The sequence below is a fragment of the Folsomia candida genome, unplaced genomic scaffold, assembly GCF_002217175.1.
Source record: "Folsomia candida strain VU population unplaced genomic scaffold, ASM221717v1 Fcan01_Sc004, whole genome shotgun sequence".
NCBI lineage: Eukaryota > Metazoa > Arthropoda > Collembola > Entomobryomorpha > Isotomidae > Folsomia > Folsomia candida.
Window position 1 is genome coordinate 6,278,288 of NW_019091196.1, and position 15,241 is coordinate 6,293,528.

Here is a 15,241-nt window from a genome sequence, read left to right on the forward strand (position 1 = left end):
GGGTGTGAAATTTTTGTGAGGGAATTTTTATTGTAAGCAAGATTTGCTAAAGTCTGAGCAAATTTATACGCAAATACTGTTGCATGCATGCTTCAGATGAGTGCATACTTTTTCAAAACGGAGAAAGTGATGATAATTTTATGAAAATTGATTGAAATTTGTGTTTTAAATTGATGTGAAATTTTTGGGAGAGAATTTTTATTGAGATTAACATATTTTCGCTAGTTTGTTATTAATTTTGCGCTTCATAAGTTGCGTTTACACTTCATGAGTTCGCGATAATTTTATTATCTCGTGATGTACCCATATATATGTACGTAGCATTGCAAGATAGGAAAGTTACCGTGAAATCGTGAAGTATAAACGCTATTGGTACTCATTTAGTTAGCTTATCAATATTTAAATAAACTTTTAATATCCAGCAACTTTTAGATTAGAATGATTTAAACGTCGTTTTAAGGTATTTAATTTGTTCAAGGATATACAAACATGATAGATAAATCCGGATCACTTTGTATCTTTCATTCAGTGACACTGAAATTTTTTGCATGAAAGATTAAAAACTTTTCCAATCAAATTCAAAAGTTGAAAGTATACCAAAATTTCAGAAATGATACATAAAACATGCATAAAAAACGTGTTCTTCTTTGTTTGCATGTCGTTAACCATTACCTAGTTATTTTTAACTGGCAAACCCAAGTTTTCCATGCAACGGGACTTTTTCTTTTGTTGTTTTGTTCTTGGAAAAAGGGTTCTCGTCATTAAGGAGACATATTATTTTTCCCAAAATCTATTCACTCGTATCTGGTCAGTCAGTCCATATTGAGCAGAAAATGGAAAATATCATTCAGATCGTTTTAAAGGAAATTTTAGAGTTTGTAATATTTTTGTGTATTTTCGTAATCACGATATTTTTTGCGTGGACCGTCGCACCTGACATTTGTTACCGGATAGTGGACACAGCTTTTGATCTGTTTATCGATTTATTGGGGGAAAATCTGCATGGGTGTAAGTATTGTTTTTTTGTAATTATATTTCTAAATTTAACATGAAATCGAGTATTTTTTTTGGAAAATTCAATTTAATATGATGGTAGAATTTGCAGTTTTTTAAATAGATTTAAAGATTTCTTGCATGCAAGTCCACGAATTTTCATACCCTGTGGTAACAAAATTGTCACCGAGTGTACTCTACATAAGACATGAAAATTCGTTTTTTTAAAATTCCGTGAATTTTAACAATTATTTTCTTAATCACATTTATAATTATAATATTTGATTTTATTAAGAACCGGCCTTGATAATAATTACGTTATCATGTTTCTGCATCGTTTATAATGTGATAATGTGGCAAATTATGCATGTAAATTAGTTGAGGAGGAGGTGACACCTTGAAAACGCCTCATCATCATTGCATTGTCTTTACTGTCTATATTATAATTGGAGGATCAATTCAAAATCAGAGCAAAAAGTAAAAGTTCAATTGTTTCAAAATATGGCGAAATTAGTCGCCAATTTTATTTTTTTAGCAAAGTTTAATATAATTTTAGTCATTCAGGTCTCTCTTCATAGTTTTGTGAAGTATTTGAGATGCTGAATTTAATGTGCAAAAATTACTTGATTGATTATCGAGTTCCAATTATTATGAAAACTGATTATTTTACTTTTTACAAATAATTATTCAGAAACCATTATTCTTCCCATTTTATTGTTTACTTTTACATGCAATTCTTATTCCGATGAAATCATTACCACGCTGTCGATTACTCAGAATAAGGGCGTGGTAGAAAAGTATTATACAATAATTTGCAAATTTTTTTGCAATATTTTTTCCCTCGCAGAGAGACAGAACTAATTCCATGAAGCCACGACTCTGATAATTCGATGCGTGATTTCTTGGTCCAGTTTTTGACTCAATAATAAAATAAAACCAACTGAATAACATTTCATACGCATGCATAACAATTTAGCAACCTTGAAATTCACTCGAATTATTATTATGACTCACGCTTTTATATTGTTATTTTGACTTGGATGAGTTGCTCCTCACACCAAGATGAGCATGATCACGAGGAGATAAGACGTTTGAGTTTATGTACAGTGTGTGATCCCATTTTACAAAGTGGAGAGATAATTTAATAGCAGTAATAACTTAATAATTTCCACGAAATACATAGATATTCATTATTTCTTCGTATCCTTAGTATTCTTCGTATCGTAAAATAACTTACGACGCTTACGAGATTTTGTAAGCGTCGTAAGATTTTGTCATCGAAAATCACGTTACTACGCTTACGATTTTTACTAAACCTGACCCCTTGTTTTTTCTTCGTAAACTATTTTACGATACGATGGATACGAAGAAATAATGAATACCCTCATAGAATCGTTGACGAAGGAATAATTGCAGTAATAATTTGTATCATATTTAGTAGTTGCATGAAATTGATTAAGAGTTGACGTATTGTGGTCAGGATTAAAACGAAATTTAGTTTGTAATCTTAGTTTCTTAATTGGTTAAGGTGTTAAAAATAGAATTTTATCAGTAAGTACATACACAATTTAAAGTTTAATTAAAGGAAATTATCACATTTTGAAATATTTAAAATTCTGAAATCTCACAAATTAAGGAAGGGAAGTATTTCTAAAGTGTAATAGAGTTTTTAAAAAAATTGACAATTTTGGAAAAGTTTTCCGTAAAAACGAAGAGAATTAATTTTCAAGTGCATATTTTTATTTTACTGTGAAATTTTTGGTGCTGGGTTTAAAATAGGATTTAAAATCTGTAAGTTTTGACGCCGTTATCACAGTTTACGGAAGTTTATTTAAATGAAATTATTTAAAGGTGCCCTTGAATTGCCTCCAAAAGTGCAATGTTTAAATTATTTATAAGGTTTTAACGCCGTTATCATATTTTAGAGAAGTTATTTGCTTAAAATTGTTTAAAAGATGTCATTCATTCGTTCTCGAGAACTTAATAATTTTACTTCTTCAGTAATTTAATTTGCTTTATGAATACCATAAAGTTGCACTACTTGCAACCAATCAAGCTATTTATTGCTATTTATGATAATAAAATGCAAGAAATGCATTCTAAAAATCCAATCCCCTTCACTTTTGGCGTTGGTTTTGGTAAATAGTAAATACATATTATATTACATTACACGCATGCATTTTATGTGCAATCACGCCATGATAACATGACTGACTGTTATATACCCTCAAAAATTCGTATAATATTATCAAGTACTTGGTAAAGTAAGAGGTGTCCATTTTCGAAGGGTATATAGCTAACTAATCAACGAACTAACCATATATTTCACTACATAGCCAAGGTTTATATGTATTTTTAGTTGGCTTAAGTTGCCTTCCTTTCTTAAATAGTTCCATATTCCGTTAAATACGAGCCCTGTGTTGTTAAACCTACCTGGTTTTTCACCTATCCTATACTCACCTGCTCTGATTTTATTAATACCTGAGCTGCAGCGTAGCATTTCCTGTTGTAAATTTTAACCCAAGAAGAAGCCTCAGTTTATCAGTTAGTGTAGCTTAAAAGGAGGCAATAACATGTGATTTTTGAGGTTTATTATAAATCTGTGAATAAGTTACAATTTAAATAACAAAATAAAACTGCATCCTGGTAAACAATTAAGTTAAGAAGTTGGGAATCTAATTTTGTTTATGTAAAGCTTGTAAATAATATTATTATTTCAGAAAAGAACAATTATTATGACGATGTCTGGTTGGACATCAATTCACTTCCTCGTCGTCGTTGGTTTCGTCCTCTTGTTTCTGAAGGAGGCGAATTCTGTCTCAAATACGGTATCGAGCATGGATGAGGGAGAAGATCCCAGCGTGAGAGAGGTCACCAATTTGAATTTAACTTTTCGTGGAGATTATCAGAGGGCGAGTAAGTTGGATAATTATTTAAGTTAATGGAGGGTTTTAATTAATGTTAATTAATTAATTGTATATGGCAGGAGTCCAAGCGCATAAAAAAGTCGTCGTGTGTTACGTCGCGACATGGGCGACGTACCGAAAACCGGACGAGGGGGCGTTTGACATTGACCATATTGAGCCTAACCTTTGCACCCATCTTATCTACAGTTTCGCAGGGTTGGACAATACGACCTTCATCATGAAACCGTTGGATCCATGGTTAGACCAGAAACTTCAGGAGAATGGGGGTGGTAGAGGTAACGATATTGCGATTTTTACTTGATGGTGAAAATATGTGCGAATTTTTCTTGATGGTGAAAATATTTTTTTGCACAGAATGGTTCAAGCGGTTCAACGATTTCAAGGCAAAGTATCCCCATTTAAAAGTTCTTTTGGCAATTGGTGAGGAAAATTTATAAGGACTATTTTTCTCTGAAAATTTTAAATTATGATGTTTCTGCTGTTTTTTTGCCAGGCGGATGGAACGAAGGGTCCAAAAAGTACTCACAAATGGCCGGAAATAGCCAAAATCGTCAAGTTTTCATCCAATCTGCGCTTGACCTGATTCAACGCTACGGTTTTGACGGATTAGACCTAGATTGGGAGTTCCCGGCTGACCGTGGCGGCAGTATGGATGATAAGCGACAATTTACCATCTTAGTTCAGGTAAGGAAACACCACTGTAATAAATATCTAACTAATTTTATTATTGGAATAATATGCAAATAGGAATTACGCCACAAATTCGACAAGTACGGACTCATGTTAACCTCTGCGTTTGGTCCGGCCTTATCAACGGCGACGAAAGGGTACGAACTCCGCGAGCTGGCCGGTCTTTTGGACCACATTCACTTGATGTATGTACATCCACTTATCAATCCGACTGGATAACCACAAATTTACCTAATTATTAATTAATCTGATCTAGGTGTTACGACTATCATGGCGCCTGGGATAGGAAAACGGGACACAACGCACCCCTCTACGCTCCCAAGGGGGATGGCAGTATCGCTGAGAGTGTCGACTACTACTTGGCCCAAGGCGTCCCACCGCACAAGCTCGTCATCGGGCTGCCATTTTACGGGAGGACTTTCATAATTCCGGACGAGGGGCAGCTCGGTGACGCCTTGTCAAGCTCGACCGGAAGGAATGCGTCGGTACGAGCGGGGCTATTTCAGGGTGCGATGGATAAAGGGTTTCAAGGCCCGTATACTAAGGAGGATGGATTTCTGGGATATAATGAGGTCAGTCTTTCTTGTGAAAATTTGCGAATTTGTGAAATTGAAATCTTGAATTTTTTCGCAGATTTGTCGCGAATTGACGGCCAGTCGAGGCGACTGGACGACATATTGGGACGACGTGGCGAAGGTTCCTTACATGCGGAACGGGAATAAATGGGTCTCCTTCGATAACCCAGACAGCATAAGGGAAAAGGTAACATTTTCATGAATTATTTTTATGAAGATGATGATCACCACATCTCTTAATTTCCTTAGGTAAAGTACATCACTCAGAAAAAACTTCGCGGCGCTATGATCTGGTCAATCGACACGGACGACTTTCGATCCACCTGCGGCATCAAGAACGCTCTTTTGAGGACGGTTAATTTCGCCCTGTACCAAAACGTCATGCCTGGCGATGACGTAATCCCATCGACACCTGGTCGGGGGCCACTGCGACCGACGGCAGGAGCGTCTGGGTTGCAAATTTCCGTCGTTCTGGGACTCATTGCAGCTACCGTGCTGTATTTCCTTGGTTGATAAAGAAGAGTTAAAAAATGCTTATTACATATTTGGGTGCAGGCCATCAAATTTAGACTGATTTTTTTTACACATTTTTAAAATTATGCAAGTAAGTATTTTATTACTGATTTTTTAAATGGACGACGCGATAAGTGCAAATGATAACTAGTAATTATGTAAGTATTAAGCGCCATGAAATTTATCATGCTTCCACAAAATCACAATATTTTTTAAAAGACTTGTTAAATTGTGATTTCTTTTTCAGGGTAAAAATTAAAAAATATCTAATTATTAATTGTAAATATTTTATTACTTAAATATTGATATTCTCAAGAATTAAAATTCCAAGTTTTCAGAAAGAAATACAATTTTGTAATTATTTTGTTGAATTGTTTGGTTTCTTGTGTTTTCTTCGTTTTTTCTTTGGCATTCCGTCCGCAGGTTGATCCGGATTGTCGCCACCGCCGCCGAGATCGTTTGACTCCACGGGAGGAAGGTCTTGTTCCGGTGGTGGTGGTGGTGGTGGTGCTTCGTCGCCAGTGGGGGCGGCGTTATTGCCGTCGGTCGGAGGGGGACCGACATCACCACCACCACCTTGACCATCTTCCGATGGGGGAGGCTGTTCTTCACCTCCTCCTCCATCGCCTCCATCCTCCACCACAACTTGCGCCGTGGCGTTTGCCGCCACGGCAATGGCACGACTCTGTGTAATTTTTTCTTTACATTTTTTACACCATTGCAATTCGTCTACGTCGGTGCCGTGAGGGTCACAAAAGATTTCCAGCTCAATGTCTACATGTGTAAAATTAAAGTAAGCTTCATTAAGTCATGAATAACGTGACCTTTGACCTGCTAACCTACCCGGGTAGCAGACCTGGGCACACACAAAGACGCCCGGATTTTGATACACGATCATATTCGAGGCGCAAATTGGGAGGAGATAATCACTCGACCAACACTTGCCGAGCGACAGTTTGGTACAGTTCCTCTCCACGTCGGTACGATTCATGAGAGGAAAGTTGACCACAAATTTTTTCACGGTTTTGTTGGAGGAGGTGTCGACGATGGAGGAATCGTCCGGGGAGGTAGTGGTCGTCTCGTCGTTGTCGCCATCGTATCCTATCGCGAAATGGAAAGCGACGACAAGGGTGGCAAAAAGGGAGAAATAATTGCAGCGTGGAGGTAATTTAAGGAGAGCAAACATGTTTATTTAAGTTTTTGTAGAATCTCGAAAACATGGCAGAACTTGTGCAAATTGAGAATTTTATTTAATTATTTACGTATTTAATTTCTGAGAAACTCCGATCACTTCCTTCTGTAGGAAGTCGTGTGTTGATCAACATTTGGAGCATAACAAATAACAAAATTATTTAAGTGTACGTACATTAAGTTACAAATTGTAGATTATTGTGCATTTCTCGTACTACGATATTTAATACCTATCGTCCTCATTTATAGTACAGAGCTAACTTATGGAACTTCGGAATATGTAAATTTTATACTTACCAATTTGAAATTTTGCAAAATGTGTATTGCTGCGTCACAAATTCACGATATGCAAATATTTGAAGGTTGTCCGATTAAAATAGAATTTTGCAAGGTGCATCTAATTTGTTATCGAATTATATATTTAGAGAAACTAAATTCCATCGAAAAATAAGATAAGACATTTTCATCAATTTATTGGCTAGCAAATGTTGCATTTATCTTTATCATCCCCTTCACATCTTTTCCGTTGCCAAATTTTGCCCCCTACCTTTTCACTTATAGGATTCACCTTTTGTCTGAGACAATCCCCCGACAACTTCAATGACAGTAAAGAGTCCAGCAACGCGTCAACCTTCTGCATATCCAGTTTACAATCGTTATCATTTTCCACGCTGGAAAATGCTTCCTTCTTAATTGCATAGCTGTCTCGCAATTCCTCCAACGCGTCGTGTTCATCACCGGGTTTGACATCTTTAATGAGACGCTCCATATATTCTTCCACGGCGTCGTTTTCATCATCAACTGCATTCGCTTGTAACATTGAGACGAGTGAGGACGTGGCATCTTGAATTGTTTGGAGTTCCTTTTTAAGCTCATTGACACGGCGTTGGATTCCTGTTGGGTTGATTAAAAAATTAAACAGATTCAATTACATTTTGGATAATGAATATGCAATATTTTTGTATTTTCAATTTTTTGAAGTTAAAAATTAAGTTCAAACACTGTTCGTGTAGAAAATTCAAGTTTAGGAGCGAACTCGACTAATTTTCCCTATGTCAAAAATCTGAACCATTGCCATTCAATTTGTGTTTTGGTAAATTGACTAACGTTCTCAATCTTGAAATTTTTTTAAAATTTATTTAAAAACAAATTGCCAGTGTTTCTGGAGAAATCGCTTCGAAAAGACTTCTGATATATAATGCGTACCATCACTTTCACTCCTTTTCCAAACCGTCTTGCCAAAATTGACTAGAAGATCCGCAGCCCCTGCCGAGTTGAATTGCTGCTCCGCCACCATCTTGGTACCGTAATCCACGGCCATATGAATCTGCCAAGGGTGCCCACACACCTTGCAGGTTGAGCCGGAGCTCAATTCTTTACATTGTAGCAATTTGGCCTGATTTTGTATATTTAGGTCAGCTCCAGTCGTCAAACAGGTGCAATTTTCGTGACATATTTTCATAAAATGTCGCTCATTCTCTCCGTGAGGGGCAGAACAATCGTCATGCGTGCAAACGATGTTGAGGTGATTTAACTTTTCCCGCTTTAAAATCGTCGCCTCCTTAAAAAGATCCGACACCATGGCGGTGGTCGCGTCTTGCTGTTGCTGCACGTCTTCCCTAGACTTTTCTAAATTGTGGATTTCCAGCTGTAGCTTCTGTTTAAGTTCCACAACCGGAATGGTGATGGCGTCAACGTACCTCCGCAATCGGAAGAGATCCAGTGTTAAGTCTAGATTGTGGGGAGTTAGGGACCTGAAAATGGGAAGAATCGTACATACTTTAACTGGTAAAATAACAGTAACTAAAAGTTGATTTAATTATACATAATTTGCGCAATCATCCTCTCAGCCTCGGCGCTGGATTTCTTCCAACTCTGCTCGAAACTTGCGGACTCGTCTTCAGAAAACAGCGGTTCGCTGTCCTTGTTGTCCTGCTGCTGTTTGTATGCCGCCAAATACCTGCATAAAGCAGTTTCAAGTAACCAAGTGCAAGAAATAACGGGAAGAAAGTGGTTTCTTGAAAGTAGTTTTTTGACCTGCAAGAAATCCAAGGCGCAAGAAACTACTTCCTTCCGATATAGTTCGGCGCGTCGCTAGATGGCGCATATTTCTTGGACGTTCTTGCCCCTTGCATTCTTGCTTTGCAATTCAAGAAATGTATGAAATCCGCAATAAACGAAATACTAACCTAAAGGCTTCACTATCAAAGCAAAAAATGCTGCCCGAATCAAGCCCCAGACTTGCCGAACTTCTCCCCGGAAGATTATTGCTGACCAACTGTTTCAACGATTTGATCGATTCTCCCGGCCTGTAGAAATTCCCCCTCGTGTTCGTAAAGCAGAAGACAATGTTTGAAACAGCCTCCTTATGAAGGTGACCAAGCAGCTCTTGAATGCAAAACCTGAACGAGAGCGTCAACCTGGCTTCGTTCGGTTTTAGGAGGATGCAAATCCCGTGCAGCTTTCCGAGCGGTTTAATAACCGCCATGACGCTTTCCATATTTTCCCCGTCTTTAATTATTCCACGAGAATCTCCAATCCCCGGCGTGTCGATAAAGTTGATAATGTTTGAGGGGGTGCGGAAAGAGTGGATTTGCGCAGCTTGGGTGGCAGACTCTCCAGTTTTCAGATTTTCTGCCAAGGACGGATCCCCCACTTGGACGACAACCTCTTGGAAGTCGGGCGTGGTGATGGTAAACATTGTGGGGATGAGGTGTAGCAGGGGCTCGGATGATTTGGCGATTGAGAGAGAAGGGTGGGTTATGTAGTTGAGGAAACTGTTGAGCCAGGTGGATTTTCCCACGCCGGTTTCGCCGAGGAGGAGGATGTTAATTTCGGGGAGTGTATCTGTAGTAGTCATCTGGAATGGATGGTAATATTATTTAGTAAATTTTGAAATATGGCTTGAAATTTGGAGTGATAATGGTTAATGCGTCTGAAAAATGGAAAAAATAAATCCAGTCGAGTCGAGATGAAATTTCAAGTTAATTTTTTATTTCACAGAAATTATGGAATGTTATAATAAATATATAGTTTTTTAATGGCAAGCTTTTATTGCGGGACCCTTGATGCCTTCAGCTTCCGTCCCACCTTTTGTCATTATGTAAATGTTACTTGTTTTTGTTATATCAGAAATGAAAAATAGGGTTTACTGCATCACGTTTTCGCAAAAATTGCGAAAATATTCATTACATGCATAATTGCAAATTAATATTGCATTAAGGAATTATAAATGAAATATTAATTTGAAATCATGCATGCAACCATATATTAATAAAACTCTATGCATGCAACTAATATTTTCACAATTTATGCAAATACGTGATGTGGTAACCTCTTCTTTTCAACTCTTAATTCTCCATCAAATTACGAAGCTTTTGACGTATCGTAAATACATACAAAATTTAATTTCCCCCCGTAAGCCAATCCCACCCCTTCTTAAACACATTCTTCTTCTTCTGCTTCTTCTTATACGCACTAACCACCTCCCTATACTGCGAAATCTGTCCCGCACTGCTCTCCACCGCATCCAACGACGCCTTAATACAAGCCCCATTATGCTTCAACTTGTACAAATGCTTCACCAGCTTCTCCACCTCCGTCGGATTGAGAATATTCGTACTGTCCCCGATACTCATCTCCTTATCCAAAATCTTAATCTGATTCTCATACGACGCCCTGCCCAATTGCATCTGCTCCAACGTCTTCTTCGTCCCGCCCGCACTCATCTTTTTCTTCTCCTCCCCAATCAAATGGTCCATGTACTCCAGCATCGCGTCGTTATACGGCGTGATGGCGTTATGCTTGAGAAAACAGGCGAATTTCACACTCGCCACTTCAATCTGCTTCAACTCGTCGTCCTGTTCCTTGATCAGCTGGTTCTTCTCGTCGATCATGTTCTGTTTCAGCTCGGCCGCGGAGATGTTCTCGTTCAGAGACTTTTTCACACTCTCGCTCTCCACCTGCTTGGTGACCTCTTTCGAGTCGTAGTAAATGTGCATGTGTTCCCGATAAAAGTGGCGACAGTTGGACCGGTTGCAGTACCCGTTCGTGATGGCGGCACAGCCTAAAAGCCCGGGATCACCGACGGTATCGTGCGCCACGCCGGACAGGCCGCAGGGGGCATGGCACTCGGTGCGGTACTCGATCTGCTTAAATTCCCCGTTACCATAAACCCGGGTGCAGGCCACGTTTGTGCACACGGTTTTTGGGTAGTTTAGCTTGATAATTTCTAGTTCTTGCTTATCGCAGAATCGCTGTGCTTGAAGGTCCGCGATGTTTTCTTTGGTTCTTTTTAGCAGCTCGAGGTGATCCTTAATGACTTCCTTGTTTGTTTGGATGGTTTTCGTAATTTCGGCGAGAGGCCGGGTCAGTTTGACGACCAGTTCACGGGCATGGTTTAAATTGATGGTGCTCTGAATGGGGTGCGGTTTCAGTTGGGAGATATGTTTCAGCATGCGTTTCGTCTCGGAGATGGATTTTTCCCAACTTTTTGCAAAGTTTTCGCACTCATCGTCCGCGAATTTGACGGGTTTGGATTTATTCTTGATGGCCGCGAGGAAGCGGTAGGCTTCCGAGTCGAAGCAGTAAATGGTATGTTGGGCGATGGGGATGACGACGTCTTCATTTTCTTTGAGCAGGTTTCGGAGGGCGGGGAGTGTGTCGCCGGGGCGGTAAAAGGTTCCTCGCGCGTTGGTAAAGCAGAACATGATGTTGCGACTGGCATCGCGGTGGAGGTAGGTGAGGAGCTCTTTAATACAGAAGCGGAACATGACCGTTAACCGGGCATTGTTGGGTTTGAGGAGGATGCAAATTCCGTGTAGTTCTTGCAGGTAGGACAGCGTGGAGAGGATGTTTTGAAAGTTTTTCTTGTCTTGGTCTACTCCCCGGGTATCTCCGATTCCGGGCGTGTCGATAAGTCGGACTAACCGGTCGCCTACGGTGAAGGGGTAAACTTTACATTCTTGGGTTGCAGACATGCCCGCATTTTGGACCTCGTTCGTATCCGTGCCGGTAGTTACCGTGATTTCGTTAAAGTCCTCGTCGCACACGGTGAATTCGGACGGAATGAGGGTGCAAAGGTCATACTGCTCGGCTTCCTGGAGGGACTCGAACGTCATAAAGTTTACAAAGCCGTTAATCCAAGTCGATTTTCCGACCCCGGTTTCTCCCAAGATTAGAATGTTGAGTTCTTTAAAAGGTCTCAGCATTGCGAGGAGTTCTTCCAAATATTTGTCGGAATGGCGCTCAAAATTAACGCCATGTTTTGGGTCGGGACATTTAAATTCGAACATTGATGCTGGTCCGCGACCACATCCGCAGTAGAAAAAGGAGTCAAATCCGTACTCAATTACTTCCCCGCATTTTCGACAGGACCATTCCTGCTCGACGTTTGGGGTGCAATTCCTCCCGGTACAGGGGATGACGAGATTGACTCGTTTATTCGGTTTGTGAACGAGTTGGTCGAGATCCACGGTGCATTTTGCGACGGCTGTCGCGCTGCTTTGTTCCTGCTCGTGGACGAGGTCTTTGACTATGACTTGACCACTTTCCACCACTTCGATGGTCACCTTTCCCGGCCAGAGGGACTCGTGGATGTCGCAATCGACCGCGATGAATTTGATCTCGCTCGATTTTTTCGACTCTTGGAGGAAGACTTGTCGATTTTTCTGCCAGGAGGTGGGATCCTCCTTTTTACAAGGTTCGTTAAAGTAGAGGAGATACGTCGTGGTGTCGAAATTCTTTACAATTTCGTCGTCAAGATTCGTCCCGAAGCCGATATAAGCTATTCCCGAAGCGATGATGGTTCTTGCAAATGAAATTTTCTGAACGATGTCATTCATCCCGAGAAGCGTGGCATCGACGGATGTCGGCGAGCAGGGGGAGGCTTCAAATCGTGCCAGGAAATCTTCCAAATCGGTCCCTTTAGCATGCCCGGATCTCACCGAGGCCAGCATGTTGCCCAGTTCCGACCTGAATTTAGCTTCCTCTATGGAAAAGCCTTCCACTAAGGAGATAACCTTTGCAATATTTTCCGCACTAACGGCAAATCTACTTTGCGTGGCGTCCTTCTCAAAGTCGTTGAGTAGTTGGCGTGCCTGGTCCAGTTTTTCGAACAATTGTACAATCCGGACGAGGCTGTATTCTTGCAAAGATTTGACGACGAGGTCCGCCTTCATTTCAAACTTGAGGTAATCCTTGAGCAAAGTGAGGGGGATAAGTTTGTAGCTCAAGGGCATTCCACGTCCATCGTTACAGGTCGCGACGAGGTTTGGCATTTGTTTCATGAGTTCCAGCGCGGCTTCAAACGTGGTCGGGAGATCTTGACCTCGAGGAAGAACGTCGCCGTAAATTTTGATGGCAAAATTGATACTTTTGTCATTTGCTCCCTCGTTAAATTCCACCGAACCTGAGCCGGAAATGGAGAGACCGATTATTTTCAGGCGGGCGGAAAGGCTCCCCTCGATTTCTTTGATGTCGCGATTTTCCGTATTTTGATACTCGCAGCTGAGGACGGAGTTTGCGCCCCACGTGATGCCGACGACGACATGGGTCGCGACGCCGGATTGGATGGCGTCCAGGGCGAAGGAGTCCTTCAAATCTTCATGGAAAATGTTGACGTTGTCGTCCTTGGTGCGAATGTTGTAGATGAGGGAACTTTTCACGGCGCGGGATGAGTTTTTCTGATCTTTTAGGTATCTCCCGGACCCGGAAAGGCTGAAAAGGCCGGCTAAAACGCTAACTTGGAGTTCCGCGCTGACATCTAGTTTGGAGAATTTTTCTCCAAAGGTGTCACTGTGGAGGAGTTGGATGTCCGAAAAATGGTTGTCGGGATGGGTGAGAGCGGCTTCGGGGGGAGTTTTCTTGAAGATGGAAATCCCACTGAAGGTGTCTTTTCGAGCGTCGTATAATTCACCGAGGGACGCCACGTTTCCCAGGGCTGCCCGTGACATTATGGAGGATTGATCCATTTTTTTGGAAAGGCTAGAAATAGAGGGAAAGAAATAAAGTTAGAGATAAGGTCAAAGGTCATCATAAGTCACGGGCAGCCGTGGGTGGAGAGACACGATGTAATGTGTTCAATAATTGTGAATCGCATTTCGTTTTTAAGCCAAGTGGGTGTATTTTTTGTGCAAATTTTATGCCATTTTGTATGCATTGTTTCAACGCATTTGTAAGATGACTAAATTGTATTTAATGGTAAGGAATGGGAAGTGACTTACTGTTTTGTAGTAATCCAAATTATAGGGCCAACGGGTCAACGTTTCGAACGATCGTTCTTCTTAAAGACCGGTGGGGAAAATTTGATAGTGACGGCTCACGGGAAGATCAAAAGATGAAATTAAAAGATGATGAAGGGATGGATTGGAATTCTCAATTGAACTGCAAGAACCGAAACTGGCTTGTTATGTATTTATAGTTATGTTATATAACCACGTATAAATACCTATTTACAGTAGGAAGCGAAATAAATTGTACAGCGGAAAACTTTTCAATTTCGCATAATTGTGATAGGATTCTGCGTCTGTTTACGCAAAACTGTCAAAGGTCATAAAGTATTTTTTTAAAACCTCAAGTCTCATCTACCCTTAATGATTTTGTTCTTCCTAAGTGGCTTTATTTATTCATAGCCCAACTTAATGTGAACATTTTAACATCCTGCTCAGTGTATTACGATTGTTTCACATAAAGTTATTAATTTTTGAATTAGGCAAATTTTTAATTTTTTTTCAAATTCTCTCATATGTAACAGTATTTTCAAATTTTACGAGTTTACCTAATTAAAAAAATCATAACTTTGTCAGCAAAAATCGTAACGCATATAAATGTCCATATTGGGCGGAAACAAAAATGTGAAGCCACTAAGAAAAAAATTACTAGGAGTAGTTGAGATTTTTTTTAAATAATGACCTTTGACCTTTTTCTTTAAAAAAACAGACATCTTGCTTGGCTATAACGGCCTTGCACAATGGTCAAATTGTTATCCATTGCAATGTGCGAGATAGAACAGGCACTTTTCCGCTGTACCATTAATTTTGCTCATTACTGTAACTTATTGATAAGTATTTATGTATAAAACTTTTATCTTTATAGCCTTTAACCCTAATACTTTTTAACGATCCTGGTGTCATTTTTTGTGTATGCATACATACTATAATACTTTGTCGACACTTGATTCAAGTGTCATTCCAGTCCGAAGAGTAACGCTGCATATAATAAGTGCAAATAAAGGGAAATGTATCGTGTGCAAAAAAGATTAGACTCGCAAAAAATTATGATTAATCAGTTCATTAGTTACTCATGTATAAATAAATATGGGTTTTACTGGTGATGGGTTTTACTGTGGCTTGC

General features: G+C 39.9%; 4 protein-coding genes across 5 annotated transcripts; 1 reads left to right on the forward strand and 3 right to left on the reverse strand.

The window, feature by feature from the left end:
• The first annotated feature begins 803 nt into the window (after window positions 1–803).
• LOC110848341 (probable chitinase 2) lies at window positions 804–6,043 on the forward strand. Of its 2 annotated transcripts, none has more exons than XM_022095531.2 (9): window positions 804–1,008; window positions 3,714–3,909; window positions 3,980–4,195; window positions 4,275–4,340; window positions 4,414–4,604; window positions 4,668–4,795; window positions 4,867–5,182; window positions 5,244–5,372; window positions 5,435–6,043. In XM_022095531.2, exons 1-9 carry the CDS (start codon window positions 1,003–1,005, stop codon window positions 5,696–5,698), a joined length of 1,512 nt encoding a protein of 503 aa, XP_021951223.1. In that variant the 5' UTR covers window positions 804–1,002; the 3' UTR covers window positions 5,699–6,043. The 2 variants fall into 2 exon arrangements, with proteins under 2 accessions (XP_021951223.1, XP_021951224.1); XM_022095532.2 differs by lacking the exon at window positions 804–1,008 and adding an exon at window positions 3,266–3,639.
• LOC118435273 lies at window positions 5,760–7,365 on the reverse strand. The gene is made up of 2 exons (XM_035851001.1): window positions 6,542–7,365; window positions 5,760–6,472 (listed from the first exon to the last, which is right to left on the reverse strand). The coding sequence occupies exons 1-2, from the start codon at window positions 6,882–6,884 to the stop codon at window positions 6,057–6,059; spliced, it is 759 nt and encodes a 252-aa protein (XP_035706894.1). The 5' UTR covers window positions 6,885–7,365; the 3' UTR covers window positions 5,760–6,056.
• Window positions 7,366–7,367: 2 nt separating this feature from the next.
• LOC110848996 lies at window positions 7,368–9,749 on the reverse strand. Its single transcript, XM_022096370.2, has 4 exons — window positions 9,079–9,749; window positions 8,715–8,849; window positions 8,096–8,643; window positions 7,368–7,783 (listed from the first exon to the last, which is right to left on the reverse strand). The coding sequence occupies exons 1-4, from the start codon at window positions 9,747–9,749 to the stop codon at window positions 7,368–7,370; spliced, it is 1,770 nt and encodes a 589-aa protein (XP_021952062.1).
• A 112-nt stretch (window positions 9,750–9,861) lies between these two features.
• On the reverse strand, window positions 9,862–14,277 carry LOC110848997. The gene is made up of 2 exons (XM_022096371.2): window positions 14,113–14,277; window positions 9,862–13,873 (listed from the first exon to the last, which is right to left on the reverse strand). The coding sequence occupies exon 2, from the start codon at window positions 13,858–13,860 to the stop codon at window positions 10,294–10,296; it is 3,567 nt and encodes a 1,188-aa protein (XP_021952063.1). The 5' UTR covers window positions 13,861–13,873; window positions 14,113–14,277; the 3' UTR covers window positions 9,862–10,293.
• Window positions 14,278–15,241: the final 964 nt, after the last annotated feature.